This window comes from Orcinus orca, chromosome 1 (genome assembly GCF_937001465.1).
Source record: "Orcinus orca chromosome 1, mOrcOrc1.1, whole genome shotgun sequence".
NCBI classification, from domain to species: domain Eukaryota; kingdom Metazoa; phylum Chordata; class Mammalia; order Artiodactyla; family Delphinidae; genus Orcinus; species Orcinus orca.
The window spans coordinates 176,835,596-176,857,957 of NC_064559.1; the positions used below are offsets into that span (position 1 = coordinate 176,835,596).

The following is a 22,362-nucleotide window of genomic DNA, read 5'->3' on the forward strand; positions in this document are numbered from 1 at the left end:
TGGGGTCCACTATATCTCCTCCCCCACATACTCAGCCCCGCTTTCTATACCTCTTCTCAACCAAGTGCAAGTCTGGGTGCCTCAATAACCCCACACAAGAAACACACCCTGGAATTCAAAGCCACTCTCCATTTCTTCCCTCCCAAATGAGCCCAGCCTCACCTCACTGCCAGCCCAAGGCCCCAAGTCTTCTACCTAGGAAGCCTCCGGTTCCCTTCAGAAATGAAACTTCCTTCATGCAGCCTTCCTCATTGGTCCCATTCTCCCAGCTTAGTTAGCATGGTAGCTATGGACTAGATCAGCTTTTGTTCAGACAGAACAAGGCATGGCAGAATTAGGGGCCTAGTACTCAGCACTGTTGATTAAGTAAATGTATGCATGCATAAACGTTGGGACTAATTTAATGGGGGGGCGTTGCTGACACTACTGCAGTCCCCACCTACCCCAAGGGCATCCGCAGTATCTGGAATGGCTCCAGCCTAGGCGGCTTGGCTATAGCAGTGCCCCTTCCACCCCAGGAGCGAGAGGTTGGCCCCACCACACCCTACCAAGGCCTAGGTCCAAGCATCCTCCCATCCTTCCCCCAGGTCTTCTGAGGTCGCCCAGTTAGGTGGTGGTGGCAGTGGAAAGGAAGCAGAGACAGCAGTGCAGTGAAGGTTCAAGTTTACTCTTTGGGGATAGGAAGGGGAGAGGAGGAGGTGTGGGTGGGACGGGGGCGCCCCTCAGTAGTCAGCTGTGTAATCTGTGCCATGTAGCCCCCGGCACAGCAGTGTGAACTCTTTCACCATCTCCTTCACCCGCCTCTTGTTTACTCGCTCGCTGAAGAAGAGAAGGGAGAGCAAGTTAGCAGCATCCACCACGCCTCCTCTGCCCCCTGACCCGAGCCCAGGCCCTGCCAGCTCTGCTCACCGAAGGATCTGTTGGCTGAAGGTGTCCTTCTGTTCAGGGCTGAGGCGGGCAGAGGGAAAACCAGGTGACTGAAGTGCCTCCTTGATCCACACGCTCAGGAGGCTGAAGCAGTGTTTGTTCAGAGCAAATAGGATGTCGGCAAAGCAGTCCATGAGGCTGCGGGAGGCCTGGCCCCCAATGGCCTGAGGGAGACGGGTTCTCAGCACACCAGGGCCTTGCCCCTTCTGCAGCAAGGTGCCTAGCCACACCCACCCACTCCCGGACAGTTCCTCAGCCAAAGTGCATATGACAGGTGAGCGCTGCTTTTCAAGAGCCAGCTGATCCTCACAGAAACCCAACAACTTCCAGCCACTGACTTGACAGAGAAACAAGAGCTTAGGGAACCAAGGCTCAAGCTCCACAGGAAGGCAGCTGCCCCAACAGTGAGGGCCACCCAACCCCCATCAAACCCCCCACACCTGGCTCCATCTCACCTCCAGCACTGCTATGAGCAGCATACGGCCATCCTCCTGTACCACCTTTCCCACAGGTTCTACTTCCCCACACCGAGGCAGCAGCTCTGTCTACAGAGGATGGAGAGGCCCGTCAGCCCCAGCTCTTACTCCTGTCCCCCTGGAGACAAGACCTGCACACCACACCCCTACCCTCTAGAGTCCTGGGCAGGGTGTGCTAGGCATAGGGGTGGTGGGGGGTTAGGGGTCAGCACGGGACTCACAAAGAAGCCACAGGAGGCCTTGACAGTAGGTGCTTCGGGGAACTTGAGGGCCAGCACAGCTGTGGGAGAGGCAGAGGCAGATCAGATGGGTGTCAAGGATTCTCCCGAAGGGGCCCCAGGCCCACCTGTCCACCTGGCCCCACTTACCACACTGGAACACAGCTTTGACATCCAATCGTTCACACAGGAACAAATCTGGCTTCCGCTTCAGAGCCTGCAGGAGGTGGAGCTGGTAAGCCCACCCCAGCCAACTCCAAGAACCATCCCCCCACTCACCTGCCACCCAGACCCCAAGTTCACACACCGCAAGTAGAGGCTGTCAACACCAGCCCCCCAGCCGTCTCTGGGGGACCCAGACCACTCCAGAGCTCAGTAGGTCAGGAGGGGAGCAGCCAAGGGATGCTATGTACATGTATGTGTACATGAACGCACAGGTATATGAGAGAGGTTGGGAGTCATAATGCAAAAGTTTGGGTCCCAAGTCACCCCTAATCAAACACCTCACTCCCCACCTCCCACCATCAGGGCCAGACCTCCTGCAGGCTCCAGGTTGCCAGCAGTGACTTCACTCTGATTCACAGAGGCAGTTGAGGCCCCCTGGATTTGTTAACAGGGCAGCAGGAAGAAGAGATGGCAGCTGGACATGGAGCCCAGTCTAAGAGCCCCCCTCCTACGTCCCGCCTGCATTCCTCAGACACTCTCCAGCTTAGGAAGAGGAAAAGCAGGGCAGGAGCCTGGGAGCCACAGCCCCGCCTTTCACCCAGGATACCCTGTGTCCAGGCCCTTCTCCTCTATACCCAGCCCAGGAGCCAGGGCTGCCATGTCAGGGGGAGTGGACAGAGTATAGGGGCCGAGAGCCCACCCCAAGTGGTACCAGGGCATGACTGGTACATCCTCAGGTCACAGGAGATGCTCTGCACAGCTCCCACAGTCATCAAGCACTGCTGTTCCCCAGTAGCCCCCCAATGCGTAGCACATCGACCCCTAACCCTTCAGTCCTCACATACCTTCCACTCCCCCATGTTTACTCTTGTGCACACAGCCCCACATGCACCCTCACTTGAAACGCCCTACTGACCCTCTATCACACACCTCTATCACATCCCTTGTACACACCACTCTCCCACATTTTGCTACACACCCTCACTACATATTCACATCCCACCCCCCCCACATCCCCAAACCATGTCCACACGCCCACACCCTCGTTCCACCCAGTTTCCCAGCACGTGCACTCTCCCCACGCACAGGCACAAATACATACTCAAACGCCCTCACCCCAAAGATGCACCCTCATGGATACCCTCACACACGTCCACCCAGGCCAAGGACACACCGCCCATTCCCACTCCTCCTGTGCCCCCTCCACTAGACTGTAAGTTCTAAGAGAGTAAGAACTGTGGCTGCTTTTGCTCACCGTTATATTCTCAGCACCTAGCAGACTACCAAGCACGTATTAAACACTCAAAATATATTTGTGCAGTGATTAAGCAAAGAAACACATCATTTACCACAACCCATGGGAACCCCCAACTCACAGGAACTTTCTGACACACAGAACCCCCCATCATACTAACCCCACATTCCCACAGCCCGACACATATATCTTCTCAAACATACAACCCCTAATACAGACACACCACTACCGTACTTACGCCTAACCCTCCATAACACGCACTCCCACAGCCCAACACACACGCCTCCAACACGCATCCATATTCAAACTCCATCAATGCCTAACGCACATCAACACACAACACGCAACAATGCCCAGGCCCACACTTCAACTACACATTTATCCCGACACTCAACACAATACACGTACTACTTACGGCAGCCACGTGATTTCTGCTCCCTTCCCAAACCAAACTCAAAACATACAAGTAAGGTCTGACACACTTACACACCAGACACATCTCACAATGAAGCCAGCACCCCACCTCCCAGCAGCAGCAGGATCTGTCTGACAGCCCAGCGACAGCCAAGCTCTGGGCTCCACCGCAGCACATTCAGCTCGGCCCCTCCCTTGGAGTTCCTCCCAGCCTACCTCTCGAGAGCAGGCTGGGGGCACTGAGGCAGGCAGTTCCCGGCAGGAGCACGGGGACAATGAACCCCAGGCCCTTCAACTCCGGTCCTGCCCCTGAACTCCTCGGCCACCCCAGCCCCACAGGAGCTGCTGGGCACAGTTACCACCCCCTCCCTTCCCCATCCGCCAGGCCAGCCCAGCTCCCTCCCTTCGGGATCAGCCTCTCCCTGGTCTCTGTGGAGGACTGAGCTAGTTGAGGCAAAGGGGCACTAAAGGAGGATGTTGGGTTGTCAACTTCCACGGAAACAGATGAAGAAACTCTATTCAACTGAACAGAAAAAAAAAATTTGTCAACAGAAAGCTAAAAATAGGCTTAAATTGAATTTCAACATAAGAGAAAGAGAAAGAGAGAGAACAGAACGTGAATGAATAAAACTAAAACACACCTGTGCCAGGAGTTGCATAAATGAATCAACAATATCAGGATGATCCCTGGGCCCTAAAATATAATAAAGATGGAACTTAAGAAAAAATTATACAAACAGCAACTCAACCTCATATAGTTATGTGGGACTGAGAGCCTGCAGGGAGACAGCGTGGGGGCACATGAGCAGCAGGAAGCAAGATAAAGAAACAAAACATACAAAAACCATGAACTGGGAGAAGCCCAACAGAAAGAGACGGCAAAGTGAAGGACGGTCTGCCCCAGCTCCCTCCCGAGGGGCCTTCCACCTACTCCCCGCTCCTCCTCAGGTCAGTCCCCAAGTGACCCTGCGATGCTCGAGCAATGCTGGCCACCATGTAGCTGGACAAACAGCCCCCAGACTCTTGCTGTGGCCTCTGGCACGCTGCAGTGGCCCTACACTGCTTCCTAGCACATACCTCCCCATCACTAGCCATCAAAGAGGAGGGCAGGGCTGGTGGGAGGTCGGTCCTTGGTACTGCCTTTGGAGGCCTGGCTGAAGGCCCTGGAAAGGGCCGTGTATCATGGTCTGAGCAGGCGCCCCCTCCCTTCCATGGCCTTAGGGCTCTTGGTTTAGCCAAAGAAAGGAATCTGTTGGGTTCTCTTAAACCAGAAGACTCCTTCTTGGGTACTGCAGTGCCCCATATGCTGTGGGGATGGCCAGGCAAGCCACTGCAAGGCCTAGGGGAGGGAACTGCATCATGAGGCCAAAAATGAGAACCCCACCCACAAAGCCCCTCCACATGGACACAGACCCAGCAGAGAGCCAGGCTCAGGGCTGACCACCAGCTCCCACCATCTGGACGCACGAGGAAAGAGGGAAACCAGTCACCCCACGGTGTGGTGGGAGGGCAGAGCCCGAGGAAAGTACGGCAAGGCTGGGACAGCATCGCAGGTGAGGGGACCATCCTGTCCTGTAAGACAACCAACAAGCCCAACAGACAGGATGTTGGACACTACTCTGCTTCCAGTTCTGAGGACACCTGCGGCACGGACGAGGCGTGCGCCTGGAGGTCCCGCCCGCCGCTCCACTCTCAGGAGGAGGTGCTGTGGGAACCCCTGCCTGAGACACCACTAAGCAGCTGTGTGATCTTGCGCAAGCCACAGACGCTCGGTTTCCCCGACTGTCAAGTTGATGATAATCTCTCCCCTGCTTCCTTCGGGCTGTGAGGAGCCACTGATAAAGCATGTCCCTTCCACATCTGCGCCCCAAGTTACTCAAGTCTTAGAAAACGAAGCCCGGTGTGCCCCATGCCTGGGTCGCCCTACAGACAGCAGGTCTGGCGTTCAGCAGCCACCCTGCTAGAGGTGGGCCGGACAGTGAGGAAGAAAGGCTCCAAGGGCAAGGAGCCCTCGTCCTCCTTTCTTCAACAGCGTCTGGTGCCTACTCTATGCTGGCCTTGTTCTGACGGACGCAGAGGGAAGAGAGCCAAGCCTGCCCTTGAGGAGCTTAGTCCAGGGAGAGAGACAGACATGGGAGCTGCTTACTGAGTGTGATCAGTGCTGTATCAGCAGTGCATGCCCGATGCAGTTTTGGCACAAGGTCAGAAGCACCCAGCTCTGCCTCAGAGGAGCTTCCGAGGACTGATGCATGGGTAAGGCAGGGAGGGGCGAGAGCTCACCCAGTAAAGGGCACAGGGCAATCCAGGCAGAGGAGCAAGGCATAGGGATCAAACGGGACACAGTGAGGAAAAATCAGGATGGCTGAACTGCTGGAGCCATTCAGGAATGGACGTTGAGAAGTAGGCAGGAGCTATATCATGTGGAGGGCAGTGGGACGATGACCCACAGTGATGGGGTGCAACAGAAGGGCTTTAAGCCAGGGAGGGAAAATGCTCAGATTTGTGTCTTATAAAAAATATTACAGCTGCATGGTGCAGAATGAATTGGAGAAGGGCAGATGTCAGGGAAACCAGTTAGAAGATTGCTGAGCTGATCCAGATGGCACCGTACACTGGAGCAGTGGCCGTAGAGGGTGGGGAGAAGTGGGCAGGCTGAAGGACCACCACGACCTGTCCCCAGCTGGATACGAGGAGGGGGAGAGGTGGCGCTGAGGATGACCACATCCGGGTTTCTGGCTCAGGTTTCTCCCTACTTTGGAAACTACCCATGGCCCACCAGAGCAGAGGCCAGCATCATGGGACCAGACACCGAGGACAGAAGCAGAGAGTGCTCTAGCTCCAGCTGAGACTCCTGGTGAGCCTCAAACCTGTGACCACAAATCCAGGCAAAACTCAGGAGGCTGGAGGAACAACACTGTTTCCTTTCTGAGTGAGAAGCCTGGGTTAGGCAGCAGGGGAAGCCTGGAGCCCCCTGCTCCCAACTTCTCTCAGGCAGAGGGCCGCAGTGAATGGGGCACTGGGACCACAACCAAAGGATTTTGGCCTAGAAAGGAATAAGTCTCAATGTAGGGAAAGGAACCAGCAATCACTGAGTACATCGTGTGCAAAAACCCCAAGCCAGGAGCCCAAAAGATGCTACTTTAATACCTGTAACAATCCTATCGAGTATCTGAAAATCTCCATTTCACAGATATGGGAATGAAGGCTCTGAAAAGGTAAGTGACTTGCCCAAGGTCACACAACTAGTTGGTGGTGATGAGCTTAGAATCTAGGTCTATCTGACTTCGAAGCCACGCTCTCTCCACTTTTCATTCTATCCCAAAGGAAATGGAGTCAGCCTGGTGCCCCAAGTCCCTCAGAGCTTCCAGCCCCATCTTCCCCCACATCCAGACTGGCCCTGAGTCCAGCAGGCCAGTAGAAGACATCATTCACTCTCTTGTCCACTATCTGTAAGGTGACAATTGTGCTGTGCTTGATCCCGTTAGTTTCCCATCAAGTCCCAGGTGCAACTCAGGGGAGAGAGGAGAACAGAGTGGGCAGCTTTGGCTCCCCAGTTGGGGAAGCAGAGGCAGTGGCAGTGGCGGCAGCAGCAGAGACCCTGGTCAGGACCTACCTTGCTGGAAGAGGGTGAGTGTGACGGAGGTGACGAGCAGGAAGAGGGCCTCGATTGGGGGAAAGTGGGCAGGCTCATGAGCAAAGATGTGGACCAGCTACAACAAAGCAGGGAATGCCGGTCAGCTGAGGCCCTGGCCCACCAGCACAGGCCAACATCCCTGGGATGCAGGTGAGAACCCCTGCCAGAGAAGCCATCCACCCCACTCCACCCACCCGCCCAACCCCTGCGTCAGATCTCTGCCTGGGATGACATCCCAAACACTGCTGCATCCACCAGAAGGCCCACCTGTCGAGTGAGGTCAAGAGCGGAGGCCTGAGGGATGGTGCTGTACATCCGACCCAGCATCTCACACAGCTGTGGCACCATGGGGGCAAAGTCGTCCAGCAGCGTCTTAACTGACTTCTCGAAGATAGCGCACACCGCCTGGGAAGAAAGCAAAGGGGCCCTGGTCAGCAGGTCACCATTGGCTGGAGCAGAACTGAGGCCCTGCACAGAGGAGGCCTAAAAATGGGCCCTTACCTACAAGCCCTGCCTGGCTCTGCGAACCAAGGAAGGTAGGCAAGTCTGACCCTCACCCTGGAAGGCAGGAGGCTAAAAGGCCCTTCTCAGAGGGGCTGAGGATGGAAATTTGTAACTTAACTCTTGCTACTTACATCCTCACCATTGCCTTTCAGGGAGCAACAGTGGTGAGAAACTTCTGAAATGAACAGAACAAAAGCAGGTGTCTGATGCTAAAGTGGATCCCTGTCACTCAGCCCCAGCATCACAGTCCTGGGGTCGAGCACTTCTTGTGATGCTGGGAAGCTCTGAATGTCTTCCCCAGAGAATCCCTGTGTCTATGGGACAGGATTCATCTCCTTTACTTCCTCCAGGTCATCTCAAGCCGAGGTGGGGCGGCAACACCTTCTTCCTGCTCCACCTCTGAGCAAAGTCACCACAGGGGCTGATGGCAAGGGTCAGGACTCACCTCCACCACCTGGGCATCATTCAGCCATTTGCTCAGCACCTTCTGGATAAGCTGGAAGACCTGCTGCAGTACCACCACCACCTGAAGACAAAGGAAGAAGTGAGGTGCCCCCACTACCTCTCTCACCCACCCAAGAAGGACTACTCAGTAGCTGGAAGTAGGCCAGGAGTTCGAATCTATTGCCCCAGACTGCCCATTGAGGACTCAGTGCAAGGGACCCTGGGGGCAGGAATGCTTTGCTGAATCCCCATGAATGAAAGAGGATACCCTGAATTCTGGGGATCACCTTAGAGGAAGCCTCAAACTGCAAAGCAGGCATATTACAAGTGTTTCAAAAGATAACCTTTTAAAAAAGTCACTCCTTATCTACTTCTGCTCAGTAAAAGTATTTTAGTGCCAAACGCTTATGGGCTAGCCCCTGAAGAAGCAGAGATGCTGTCTCATCCAGATAGGCTTAGGGTAGAGAGCCCCAGGGGATGCGTAGATACGGGCAACTTATGGTGGAGCAGAGAGCAGCCTGAGGTCCTGGGAGGTGAGGGAAGGCAGGACGATGACTACCATAGGAGAAGGGGCTCTGTGGGAGGACAGTGTCCTCGGTTTGGTCTGGAGCCAAAAGGGTAACTGAAACTGGGGTGGGGAGTTGAGTACAGAGACCAGGATACTGTGACTTCCTTTTCTCCAGGAGAAACCCTGGAGGGGATACTTGGAACAATGACCAAGGTAGTCCCTCACATCTGTACAGAGCTTTATGGTATGCAAAGTACTTTCAATCAAGACCACCCCGGCTGTTCAGCACAGTTCTATGAGATGAGCACCAGATATCTTTTTTTTTTTAGCACCAGATATCTTGATGTTCATAGTTTTGAATGGGAAGCTGAGGCTTGCCCCAGACCAAACAGCTTGTAAGTGGTCATCCCAATCCCTTTTGTGCCCGAGCCTACTGCAGTACTTATCACACTGCTCTGTGACAATCTGTTTACATGTATTTCCTCTAGACTAGGAGCAACTCAAAGGCAAGAACTATTACATGTGGAGTGCCCGTAGGGGACAGCGAATGCTGAAATAGAAGGCCTCACAGAGTTGGAGGTTAAACAAGGGTCCAAAATTACATCACTTTGGGGTTGTAGGATAATGTCGGTGTCCCCCATGGGGAGAAGGAAACACTATACCACCACTCCAGGTGGGGAGGACAAAGACAACATCACCCACAGGACTGAGACAATGACATCACTCCCTACAGAGTAAGGGGCAATGGTAGGGTCATTCACAGGGTCAGAGGACCAAATGCATCATGCCCCATGGGGCCAGGGACACAATGACAATATTACCCGTAGAGTTCAGGGGTGACTATGACATTACCACAGGGTTGGGGGGGGCAATAGCAATGACAACATCACCCACAGGGTTGGGTCCCTGCGGCACTGGCAGCTTCCGGAGCTCAGAGCCTTCATGATCATCTTCATGATGACTGACGTCCAGCGTGGTGAAGAGGTTGGAGAGAAGCCCCAAGATGTGGACAATGGCCAGCTTGTTGGAGGGATTAGGCTACAGGGAGAAGGGAACCAAGCTCTGGGTCTCCCAGCCCTGACTGCCAGCTCAAGCCCCACCCCTCAGCAGTCACAGCCAACACGAAGGGAAGTCCCATAGTCCCACTGCTGCTCCCCAGCCACACACACGCACACACTCACACACGCATGCACGCGCACATGCGCGGGCGCGCACACCAGCTCACTCACTATCTCCTCTGCCAGCTTCTCCAGCTGCTGGATATATGGTGAGATGAGCGAGTGCAGGTTTTTAAGGATCTCCTCCACTTGCAGGGCTGACAGCAGGAAGCCCAGTGCCTGCATCAGCCACATGCACTGGCTCGTCTGTGGGGCAGAACATCGAGGGTCAGTCCCAGACACACCTGGTTGTGGGTGGGAAGAATGAACCTCTTGGGGAAGGTTCTGAGAACAGAGAATAAGGCGCAAAGGCAGAAGATGGGATTTCTACAGCTCCCCACAATACCCCAAGGAGCCCCTTAGAAACTTTTGAACTCACCTTATGGATCTGTTTCATCAGCACATCCTGGGGAAAAAAAGAAGGAATATGGTGTCAGCACAGGGCAGAGTGTGCCCTGAGGCCCAGCTACACACCCAGGGCCCCCGCGTACCTGGGAGACAGCCACGATGTTGGCAGCATAGGGCGGCAGGTCATACTTGCATTCTCGGCAGATCTTCTTGAGGGTGGACACAGAAGAGATAGAGAGCTCGGGATTGCCTAGGGCATGCAGTACTAAGGGTAGAACGCTGTTGATCATGACGGGGTGGTCAGCCAGCCATTCAGACAGAGCTCCTGGGGGAAGAAGGGAGAAGGCAAGACATCTGAGGCAGGCCAGGCTGGCTGTGTACCATGTCCCTGTGAGGCAGGCAGAGCTCCTGGCAGGGTGGAGTTGCAGGCCCTGTATGGAGCGCTGCTCATTCAGAGGACTGAATGGGCAAACACGCACGCACATGCTCAAACATGAGCCTTACACCTGAGAAGCAGGAAGGAGTTATGCAGTAGAGGCCCAGTGCTGCTATTTCAGTGACAGTGAACTACCCTCACTGAACTGCAGCTCAGTGCACTGTAGAAAGGATCCCTAGACATGCCAGGACAGTCAGTTGGCTGCAGTTCTGATTGTGTGTGGGGGCATGTATGTCTCCCACTTTGGATAGGACCCAGCAAGCTGGCTGTGGCTGGGGATGTGTGCCTTGGCTCTGGGAATGTGCTCATGGGTGTGTGCCAGGTCTCACCAATGGTGAACATGACAGTGTCCGCCAGCTGCACATTACTGATGCTGATCCGTGGGATGAGGCCAATGAGCCCGGGCACCACATCAGAATAGTTGACATCGATGGTCTCCGCGATGGACTGGAAGCCGTAGAGCAGGGCCTCTGTGTGCTGGGAAAAGAGGATGCCACTGGCTTGGCTCAGGAGGAGGGTGCGACAGGTCTGGGAGGGCTGAGGGAATCAGGCGGGGGAGGTACCTGCCAGGAGTAGGGCTCCTCTGAGCTGGTAAGCAAACGGCCCAGCTTGTCATAGAGGTTGCTGAGCAGCTCGGCCCCCAGCATCTCATAGACATACATGAGTGTATCTGAGATGTCCACCCTGAGAAGCAGATAAAGGCCTTATACACCACCTGGCTGCTTCCCCCAAGCCCAGGAGCCCACCCCAGTTCGCTCAGAGCCCTGCCAAAGTGCCTATAGAGAAAGGAGGCCCAGGATTCAGGGAGCCTGGCCTTGGGCCCCTCCCCTCATTGCCTTCATTACTTCAGGACTCCCTTTAGAGCTAGGATTGGCCTGCTACCATCACCTGTAAATTCGGAACTGCTCCTTCTCATCTGAGGACCAGAATCCATATTCTTCATCAGAAGGGAACTGGGCCTTGTGCAGAAGCACATCTACCAGCTGGAAGTAGACCGGCCGGTATACCTGCTGGTACACAGCCTGCTTCTCTGCCTCAAAGGACAGAATGTCATCCTGAGAGAGCCAGGGAGGAGAGTTAGCCAGAGAAGCCCCTGATCCACCTTCTTCCATCATGGCCCAGTCCTACTGAAGGTCACATGACACACCTGCAGCGTGTACCAGAAGGTGAGGGTCAGGGAGCTGGTGGTCTCATTGACAGGGAAGTGGCCAGGGATGCCCGTGCAGAACATGATCATGTTGACAAGGGCCAGAAAGCTCTGCCAGTGCTCCACTTGGTCCAGCAAGGCCCTGGGAGGGAGGAGACATAGGGAGGTCATTCCGCCTCCCCCACTTCTTAGAGGGCCCTACTATCCCACCCCCAGCTGCCCCTCTCCTCACCGGGAGTGGTTCTCGCCCAGCGCCACAGCAATGCGACAGATGCCGTGGGAGGTCTCCATGTCCCCATTCTGCACTGCCTGTCGCAGTTGATCCTGCAGTCCCAGTACCAGTGGGATGAGTTTCAGGAGTGTGTTCACATACCTGGAGGCATAAGGTGAGGAGACCCATCATAGCTGTCTGCCCATCCCCCGCCAGCTTTAAGAGAAAGGCACAATTTCCCTGTCATCCATCAAAGCCCCCCTTCCTTCCCACATCAAACCCAAAGTGAAAAAGAGGTCAGGGCCTACACGGCAGGTTTGATGCTGCCCAATTTGAGAAGAACCTTAGGTCAGAGACTTCCAGAAGAATTCTGGGAAGGAAGTACGAGAAGGTAAGTGTTATGGGTGGACTTGTGTCCTCCAGTTAGACTCAGAGTTGATGCTGAAATGGGTTAAGACTTTTGGGGAGGTTGGGATGAGGTGAATGCGTTTTGCATGCGGGAAGGACATAAATTTTGGGGGACCAGAGAACAGACTGTTATGGATTGAATTGTGTCCCCCCCAGAAAGATGTGTTAAAGCCCTAACCTCCAGTACCTCAGAATGTGACCTGATTTGGAAATAGGGTCATTGTAGATTAGAACACAGAGTAGGGGGTGGCCCTAATACAATATGACTGGTGTTCTTAAAAGACATTCATGTGAAGACAGAGACGTACAGGGAGAATGACATATGATGACAAAGGCAGAGGCTGGAATTATGCAGCTGCAAGCCGAGCAGAACACCAAAGATTGCCAGCAAAGCACCAGAAGCTAGGAGGTGGCAAGGAAGGATTCTCCCACAGGTTTCAGACGGAGCTGACACCCTGATTTCAGACCTCTAGCCTCCACAACTGTGAGACAATAAATTTCTGTTGTGTGTGCCAGTGTGTGGCACTTTATTATGGCAACTCTAGGAAACTAATACACTCAGTGTCAGGGGAGACCGAACGAGGGTGGGAGACAGAAGAGGTAACACAGGCTAGGAGTCCCGTTAAAGACTTTAGAAGGCAGCAACAATCCTGAGAGCGTCAACCTCCACCTTCCACTCCACCCCCTACCACCAAATCCTAACTCCTAAGGACTCTGGTGGCAATAAGGAAGGGAGAAAAGTAGATGATGAACTCAGAGGGAGCTTAGAGGCAAAACAGGGATATGAGGATGGGGAAGAGTCAAGAACAACTCCCCTTGTTGGAGGTATTTACTGAGACCTGGAAGAGCGGGTAGAGGGGAACAGTAATAAATTTAATGGGAGGCCAGAAGGTGGTAAGTTCAGTGTTAGGCACGTTGAATCAGAGGTACCTGGTGAGATAGGCAGGTAGAAGTGTCCAGAGAGTTGGAGATAAAAACCTGAAGCCCGATGGAGAGGTTTGAGCAAGAGACATAGATTTTGGAAACATCAGCAAACGGCAATGGGAGCACATGAGAATTGCCCAAGAAGAAAGTGTTGAATGAGAGAAAAGAGCACAATGATGCCTAAAGAAGCAGCAGAGGAAGCAGAGTATACAAAGGAGCCTGAGAGGAGGCTAGCTCCATTCCCAGAAACCTGCTTTGTGGAGATGAGACTAAGCAGAGAAGTGATACTCTCAGCGGGGGATCCCTCTGCTGTCAATCATAGAGTCACCATAGCAATCTATGGAGGGGAGGGGTTACTGAGGGTCCAGAAGGAGTTCTATCTGGACTTGCCCCAAGCAGGTTGCTCGGAGGTAGCCCCATAACCTTAGGTGGAGGATGAGAAAGACAAGAGGTAACCAGTCCAGGATGTTGGCTTTCTCCACATCCTGGTTCTGGTGGGACAAGACGTCCCTACCAGGGTACCCACAGCCCAGAGACAGCTCCAGAGGGTGCTGCCTGGAGACAGTGGGGATAGCTTCAGTCTCATGGCCCTGACACAGGCTGCACCACAAGACAATGGGCACCTTCAGACCAGACTCTGGCACAATGAGTAGGGGCAGGGCCAAGGCCATGGCCCGCAAACTCCCCAGTAGCTGAGACAGGGGCAGGAGGTAGTGCCCTACCCTCACAGCATCCCCACTGTATTCCAAGGTTCCCTCACACCTTCAAAATTCATGTACACGGTAGGTACTCAATGAAAGTTCTTAATTTGTCTCATCTATACCTCATAATAGGATAAATCAAAGAGTAGAGCCCAGTAGACCTCAGAGTATTACTCAAGGTCACAGAACAAATTAGAGACAGATTCCAGGCTAAGACAGCTCCTTACACAGCTATAGATCTGCTTCTGTTTCAAGGCCCAACCTGAATTTCCCCAAAGGATCTATGGAGATCTCAGCCCACATCTCAAGTTCTAACTGATGGGAGCCCCCAAGAGCCTGTCTAATTTACCTTCTTTCCCTTCCCCAGCCCCCAGTGAAAAGCTTTTCCAGGATTAAAAACAAATCTCAGGAAAAAAATTTTTTTTTTCAAAGGAGAGAGAGCCAGGCAAGCAGCAGCAGCTGTGGAGGGCTGGGAAAAGGGTAACCTGAGTGCGGGCTCAGCCAAGGGGAGCTGATGTCAGGACACCTGGGGAGGTGGTGGCTGCATGACCCAGAAGTCAAAGCCACTGAAGGTGACTTTCTCAAGCCAAAGCTAGGAAACAGACTAGACAGAGCAGGGCCCAACACTGACCCCAGGCTGGATGCAGCCCACCCATGGGGGAAACTCTTGCATAGATTTCCTACCACCTGGGCACCTGTGCCTGAGACCTGTGAGCAGACACGGGCCTGAGGCCTTGAGGCTTCTAGGTGTGGGGGAGGAAGATAGAGCGGATGTCTTTAAGCACCATGGCTGAGCCTGGGTTCAAAAGGCCTGGCTCCTGTTGGTCAGCTCGAGCTGCCGGGGCAGGGCTGCTGGGACTCCTTGCCTGCCACTCACACAGAGCTCAGCCCAGACCTGCAATTAGAGCTCTGGGAGCAGAGTTGAGAAAATGGGGAGAGTTGCTAAGCAACCAAGGGGGCTGCAGCCAATGGGCGCTCAGGAGGCTATAGGTTCCCTCACTGGCTCCTTGCTCGCTCATTCGTTCAGAGGAGAAGAGGCATCAATTACCTACCAAAGCCCTCGAGACACTGGCTAGCCGGGTAAACCTGGGTGTATCCAAGGACACCCCACATCACCCACGCACTGGCCCTGCCAATTCCCCTCAGCCACCAACTGTCTGAGCCCAGCCAGCCAAGAAAGGCCTTGACCTGGGACTTGGTACCCACCTGAAGTTGGAAAACCAGAGAAGCCATGGGAAAGGGCTCATACTAACTGCCAATGCAATAATGATACCAAATACTAGTCACTGCCGTTTACGGAGTATCCAGGAACCATGCTAAACCTTTCACAGACATTCTCTTATTTAATCCTCATACCAAAATATTCTCCACAGAATACCAGGGGCAGGCCCTGGGCACATTATCCTACTTAAACTCTGTAATATGATCACACCCATTTTACTGATGACAGAAACTGAGGCTTAAAAGTGGTTTGCCCAAGGTCTCAGATCTAGGAGGCGAACCCTCTGGGATTCAAACTCAGACATGACTAATGCCAAGGCTAGAACTATCAACCACTTTCCCAGGCCATCTCTTTCAGTGGTATCTTCCCCTCTGGTTCTGCCAAGCATTCCCAAAGCATCTTCTCTGAAATGTTAAGTGTCAGGCCTCCAGTCTTGCCCTGGCCAATCCAACTTATACCAAAAATGCCATCATGCCATTTTCTCTGCTTACAATCCTTTAATAGCTTTACATCATCCTCAGGATGAAGACCAAAATCTTAAGCCTGGCCAACAAGGTCTTGCATGATCTGGGCCTGGATCTCCTACCAGTGGCCCTTATACTCTGCTGTCTAATCACACCTACTCACCAGGCTCTCTCACACCCTTCCCTTGCTCGGGCTCTTCCATCTGTCTGGAAGATCCTCCCCATATCCATCCCCTCCATCTGGCTAACCGTTACACAGCCTTCAAAGCACAGCTCTATTGTCACCTTCTCTGGGAAGCCCTTAATAATCCTCAGACTGGGTTAAATGCCTCCTCTGGGTTCTGACAGCCACCCGCTCCCTCCATTAGAGCGTTCATCACATAGGCTCTACTTGCCCACCCAAGTGTCTACTAGATTGTGAGCTCCTATCTTGCAGAAATCAACCCATCTTTAGGCTCCCTGTGCTCAGCCCAGGGCCCCACACATAAACAGACGCTCAAGCAACACTTGCTGAAGAAGCATCTCATTACACTCACCTTTTTTCGGTGAGTGTAATGTATGGTGGTGCTGCCCACCACAGGCCTTTGCACCTGCTGTAGCTCCCGAAGCCTGGTACACTCCCTCCCCTTCCAACCTTTCCCTACCCCACCCCCACCCCTCACCACTCAGGCAACTCCTACTTTTCATCTGTTCAAAAAATAATGAATGCTACCAAGTGCTGCCAGGCACAGTGTGACAAAATAAAATGACAGAGTGACTGTCCTCACAATGCTGAGAGACTAATGGGGAGACATACATTAATTTATAATGAAACTGCGTTATGGGCTAAGAAGGAAACACACTGGGAGCTCTAAGATAAAATAATAGAGACCAAACTGAGTCTTAAAAATCATGAGGACTTCCTTAAGGAAGCGAAGTTTCAGCTGAGGCAGCAGTGATGTGACAAGTACATGTGATGGTTCAGAGGCTAGAGGGAGCCTGGGACACTCACAGAACTGAAGAGATTGTGTGAGAGTGAAGAAAGCAGGGAGCATGGTACGAGACAAGGCTGGGGACGCCACGTTGTGCAGTGCCCCTGTGAATCACGTTGAGGATTCTGAACTTTATCCTAAGAGCAGTGAGGACCCACTGGAGATTTCTGAGAAGAAAGGAAAGATTAGATCCTCATTTTTAAAGGATTGCTCTGGGTGCTGGGTGGGCAATGAAGGGTATAAGTGTGAAAACCAGGGGACTGGTGAGGAAGCCCCTCAGTATTCTGGGGGGAGAGGTGAGGACAGCTTACACCAGGGTGGTGGTAGTGGAAATGGAAAAAACAGATACACAGTATAGTCAGAAGCAGAACACCAGAACTTTGTGACTGCATGATTGAGAGAAAGGGAAGGGAGAGTCAAATATTTTCATGGAATAATTCATTTCATAGTTAGTTGTCTGATGTCTGTCTCCCTCTCTGAACCATAAGGACAGGGACCATGTCTTGTTTGGTTCCAGCATTGGACCTATTGCTAGCATAGGACCAAGCATGCAGTAGGCACTCAATTAGTGTTTCCTGAACAAATGGATGGATGGATGCGTGGCTGGCCAAGCAGACTGTCCATCTCCGGAAGGAGGGGACTGGCTCACCTCTGGGCATCAGGCTGCGAGATGGCATTGACAATGGCCTCCACGCTGCTGTCGAAGAGCTCTGAGTCCTGCAGAGCAGCGAAGGCAGCCTGAATGAGCGCCTCACAGTCCTGCAGGGGCACCTCCAGCTGCACCCAGCTGGAAAAGCACTTGAGCACCTTCTGACGCACACAGCTGGGTGAGCTGGGCTGCTGCAGCAGCTGCTCCAGCAGCGGGAAGACAGCCCCGCACTCCACTGCCAGGCTGGCCCGCACCAGGCTTTTGCGATACTGGGGCAGGCGGCTGGTCTGGAACTCCTCGGGCAGCACTGTCAGCAGCTCTAGCAGGGCCAGGCAGCGGCCCTGGCCATCCACTGGTGAGTCCTCAGCCTGGAAGAGCCGTACCATATCTGCCACAGCACACGGCCAAGCATCAGGCATCATGCTGAGAGCCAGCGAGGCCAGTGCCACGCACAGCCGAGTCAGCACAATCTTGGAGCCACTGGCAAAGCGGGTGATCTGGGTGAAGAGCTGTGCCTTTAGACTCTCATACTGGTCAGTGGGGATGTCACTCCAGTAGCGAGAGATCTTGATGTGCAGGGCACTGGCCCCAAAGTACTGGATCTCAGGCACCTTGTTGGGCTGCAGGAGCTGCCAGCTGAAGTGCCAGGCCTGTGGGGAGACCTGGGCCTGCATCAGCCACTTCTGAGCCAGGTTCTTGTTCTCAATGTTGGGGTCGTAGTAGAGCTGGTGCAGCGCCTGCAGGACAGCACAGGACTGAGCAGGTGCTGGCTACTCTGGATCCTGCCAGAGCCCAGAACAGAGGGCAGGACCTGGTCCTGCAAGACTGCTCTTTCTGACTGGGGGGCTGAGCGGGAAGGGAGAGCTCAGGGCTCTGCAGTGTTTCCTGGGCCTGGAGTCCTGCCGATATCTTGAGTGCCTGAACTTTGCCCATACTCTACCATAATTTCTTCTCCTTATAGCAAAACATTATGGGTTCAGAAAATGAACTTCCACAGGAGAGCAGCAAAAGAGGAGGCTGAGTTCCCCAGAGGGGAAGCACCTGAAGTAAAGGGCAAGGCCCAGGTGGAAGGAATGGCTCCACAGGGAAGAAGCTAAACCTGAGAAGAGTATGAAACAGCCTGAGGGGCCCCCCAACCCTCCCAGGCACAGCTGCTCTCATCTACTCCAACACCTCCATTTAGCTCCCCCAGGATCATCCCTAGGTCACTCCAGATGCTGGCACCAAAGCCACTGTGAAATCTGAGCAGGACTAAGGCTTTGCCAGGCAGCCCTAGGGCAGGGACAAACTGGAGAGGAGGGTGAGAACACTCCTCAGAGAGCACACGAGAGGGTCCAAAAAGCTGGTCCAGAGAAGTCTTGGCCTGCAGCCCTGGCAAACGCCTAGCCTGGAGCTTTCAACTAGCCAAATCCCCAGGGTCCCAATTCCATAAGGACTTCACACAGTGAGAAAACAGGGGTTTATCTCCCTGGTAGCACATGGAACAGTACGCCACCATGCCAACACTGCCCGGTCCCAGCGGGTGGAAGAGTGAGGCTAGGACTCTCACCCCCTAAGCAGGCTCCATCCAAGTAGACTTAGCCCTGTCTGTATCCCTGACAGCCAGTTATGGCCACTGTCCCTTGTTTGGACCCTCAGGGATGCGGAGGCAGGCAGAGAACAGAAGCAGAGAGACACACCCTCACTATCGGGTATGGTAAACGGGGCTCAAGAATAACAAACGAATATCTGCAACCATTCTCTGCTTTCCAGCAAGGTAGCCCCATCTCCCCATTCATCCCAGGGAAATGCATTTCCGCATTCCAGGCCTCTGGGGGCAGAACCCAGAAAAGAAACAGAGAAGCAGTTCAAAAAAGATGGACTGGGCAGTGGGGGAAACTGGGAGTGCCATGGCAGGAAGCCATGTGGGCAGGTGAGTAGGGAAGAACTCTGAAGCTGCCAGCAGGACCAGGCTCCTTGGACCCAGCACAAAACAAAGGGGGCCAACCCTACTCCTGCCTGCCCAGGAGTGGTCTGGCCTCCATCCAATAAAGGAAGGACCCTTCTCCAAGGAAGAGTGAAAACATAACCCAGATTGTTTTCGTTTCAGATTATTTTCTGAGCCCCTGGCTCAACAAAACAGGTCCAGGATGGCTCAATATCACTATGGTTTCTGGAGACTGAGCTGCAGGTCTCCCGGGTCCTTGGTTTCTTACTGCACTGCTCATGCCGTTTCCATGGAGCTGGAGAACAGCCAGTCTGGCTGGAAGTCTAAACCGTCAGCACCCTGGAAGGACCACCCCAAGACCCCAGAATATCCACAGAGGACCCATGTCTAAGGAAAGCCCAAAATAGCCTATTAAGACACCATTACATTGCTGTCCTGCCTGCCCGGAGAGACAGCAAATGCCAGGTGCTCTGGAGGCACCATCCCAACGGGCACCCAGCCCAAGCCTGGGTTCCGGCATTAGTGTCAGTCCCCAGAACTTCTGCTCTGTCACTGGAGTGCCCACCCCAGGGCCCTCATACCTTCTCCACGTTCTCCACAGTGAAGTCCAAGGCTGGTGCTGCTCCAGCCCCTGCAGCCCCCGGCTGCTCCTCCCGCCGCTCCATCTTTGCTCCCTCCCCAGCAGGGAGGTGGACCGTGACCTGTCTCCTGCCCCAGCCTCTTGGCTGCTGGCCCCCTGCTAGACTCCGGCTTCGGTGCCCAGGGGGTGGTGGGGTGACAGGGGGCCCAGGGCGAGCATGGCTGCCGAGGCCTCCCCACCTCGGTTGGCGGGGGGGCTTGCCAGAGGCCAAAAGGGATGCTCTTAGGAGGAGACCCACGGAGGGGGACTCCTAGGAGGAAGCCGTCAGTGAGGAGTTCGCAGGCAGGGGTCCTGGTGGTAGGTCAGGGCTCTGTCCCCAGAAGCTATGAGGAGGGAGTCAGGGGAGGGAGGCCTGAGGGAAACCAAGGCCCTGGCCTGTGAGGGGTCACAGGGTCGATGGCCTGTACCCACAACACCCTCTTCTGAGTGAGCTCTCGGGTCCTAGGAAGAGGTCACGGGGGTGGGAGGCTATGGGGGAAGAGAGCCCTTCGCGGGTTACGGAGGCGTCCAACGAAGCGCAGGGGGTACAGCTTCGCAAGTCTGGGGCGAAGAGTCCGTGGAGTTAAGGGGCAGGTCCCCACCGCTCGGCCTGGCCCGCGCTCTTCTCCGTGCCCGGCTCCGGCCCCTCTACCGTCGCTGCCTCCGCCCCACTGACTGACAGGCGAGTTGGCCCGGCCGGGACGGGGCGGGGACCTCAGAGAGGCGCGGGATGCCCCGAGCGCCTGTCCCCGGCACCGCCGACTCTGAGGCCGTACCCCACAACCCGCTCCTGCCCTGGCCCGACTCGGCACGGCACAGCCGAGCACGGCCCGGCGGAACTGCGCAGAAACTCTCTCCGGGTCTTCGTTTCTGCCTGTCCTCCCGCCAGCCCGCGTGCTCCCGAGCAGGCGGCGGAGCGGCGCGCCGCTCGAGGCCCCCGCCGAGCCAAGGCCCCCGCCGCTGCGCACCCTGGGAAATGTAGTCCGGATTGCGCCCAGCGGGAGGGCGGCGCCTTGCGGCGGAGGCGGGGAGCACGTGGGCTCGGGACCCGCCGAGCCCCGCCAGACGCAGGCCTACCGCGGCCAACAGGCACTCCAGGTCCGACCGGCGGGAGGCGCTGCGGGGCAGCTTCCTAGGAGGACGTGACTCAAGGGGCCGGTGGGTGGAGCTGGGAACCCAGGCTGGAGGATAAGGTACGTGTTGGTGGGGCGGGGGGAGGGGGTGCTGGGGGGGCAGAGGTTACTCCAGTGCTTCGCTGGCGGCACGACCTGGGGCCCAGGAAAGGGGCTGTCTGGGAAGGCGTCCGCACTACCCTGAGAAGAAAGGGGGCTTGGCGCGCCTCAGGAATAAAAAACGATGGCTCTCGGGGCCACCCAGTGAGCAACTGGGAAACCACATACCATGGACAGTGCTTGGAGAATTTCATCGGGTTCTTGGGAGCAACGTCTCTTTATGAGTAATTAAAATAAGAATAGCTCACATTTAAGTGCTAGGAACAGTACTTTACATACCTTAGGTCCAAATTCTTTTTTTAAAATTTATTTATATGTATTTTTTGGCTGAGTTGGGTCTTCGTTGCTGCGCCCAGGCTTCCTCTAGTTGCAGGGGGGGGCGGGGGGCCCTCTTCATTGTGGTGCACGAGCTTCTCATTGCAGTGGCTTCTCTTGTTGAGGAGCACTGGCTCTAGGTGCGCGGGCTTCAGTAGTTGTGGCACGCGGCCTCAGTAGTGGCTTGCAGGCTCTAGAGCGCAGGCTCAGTAGTTGTGGCGCACCGGCTTAGCTGCTCCACGGCATGTGGGATCTTCCCAGACCAGGGATCGAACCCGTGTCCCCTACATTGGCAGGCAGATTGTTAACCACTGTGCCATCAGGGAAGTCCCCCTTAGGTCCAATTCTGTCAACAACTCTGTGGTGGGTATTTTCATTCACCATTTTCAGATGAGGAAACTGAAGTTGGGGAAAGTTGAGCTTATCTTGTCCCTGGGCACACAGCTAGGGTAGCAGAGATCAGCCACAGAGCTGGTTGGCTGCAGACCCCAGCAGTCTCTACCCCTTACTCCTCCACCTCACGTTTTATTAACATTTGCCAGCTTTCCCAGCAGGGAAAAAAAAAAAAAATCGAAAGGGAGAAGACCTCTGTACTCTGTGTTCAGTGGAGGAAGCTGGCATTGGCTATAGCCGCTAAGGCCTGAGAAGGTGGATGAAGGCTTCCCTGAGGAGGAGAAACTTGATCTGAGCTTGAAGAACACCGCGAGAGACTGGGGAGGAGGGAGCTTGATTATCTGGTAAGCATGAGCCCAGTGGGAATCTAGTCATTCAACAAATCTTTATTAAGAAAATGTTTGAGGGCTTCCCTGGTGGTGCAGTGGTTAAGAATCCACCTGTCAGTGCAGGGGACACAGGTTCGAGCCCTGGTCCGGGAAGATCCCACATGCCTTGGAGCAACTAAGCCCGTGCGCCACAACTGCTGAGCCTGCGCTCTAGAGCCCATGAGCCACAACTACTGAGCCCGCACGCCTAGAGCCTGTGACCCACAGCAAGAGAAGCCACCGCAGTGAGAAGCCCACGCAATGCAACAAAGAGTAGCCCCATTCGCCACAACTAGAGAAAGCTCACGCTTAGTAACGAAGACCT

The 22,362-nt window shown here is 54.6% G+C and overlaps 1 protein-coding gene across 5 annotated transcripts; it reads right to left on the reverse strand.

Moving 5' to 3' along the window:
* Window positions 1-646: 646 nt before the first annotated feature.
* On the reverse strand, window positions 647-20,570 carry IPO13 (importin 13). Of its 5 annotated transcripts, none has more exons than XM_033421876.2 (20): window positions 19,692-20,556; window positions 17,184-17,920; window positions 11,866-12,006; window positions 11,634-11,775; window positions 11,375-11,541; window positions 11,050-11,170; window positions 10,816-10,963; window positions 10,194-10,375; window positions 10,082-10,108; window positions 9,775-9,987; window positions 9,440-9,583; window positions 8,039-8,119; window positions 7,357-7,494; window positions 7,069-7,165; window positions 4,097-4,149; window positions 1,772-1,838; window positions 1,625-1,683; window positions 1,383-1,472; window positions 910-1,091; window positions 647-819 (listed from the first exon to the last, which is right to left on the reverse strand). In XM_033421876.2, exons 1-20 carry the CDS (start codon window positions 19,773-19,775, stop codon window positions 723-725), a joined length of 2,970 nt encoding a protein of 989 aa, XP_033277767.1. In that variant the 5' UTR covers window positions 19,776-20,556; the 3' UTR covers window positions 647-722. The 5 variants fall into 5 exon arrangements, 4 of the variants coding, with proteins under 4 accessions (XP_033277767.1, XP_004266368.1, XP_033277768.1 ...); XM_004266320.3 differs by having other exon boundaries at window positions 9,775-9,909; window positions 19,692-20,551; XM_033421877.2 differs by lacking the exon at window positions 9,440-9,583 and having other exon boundaries at window positions 19,692-20,559.
* Between the last annotated feature and the right edge of the window lie 1,792 nt (window positions 20,571-22,362).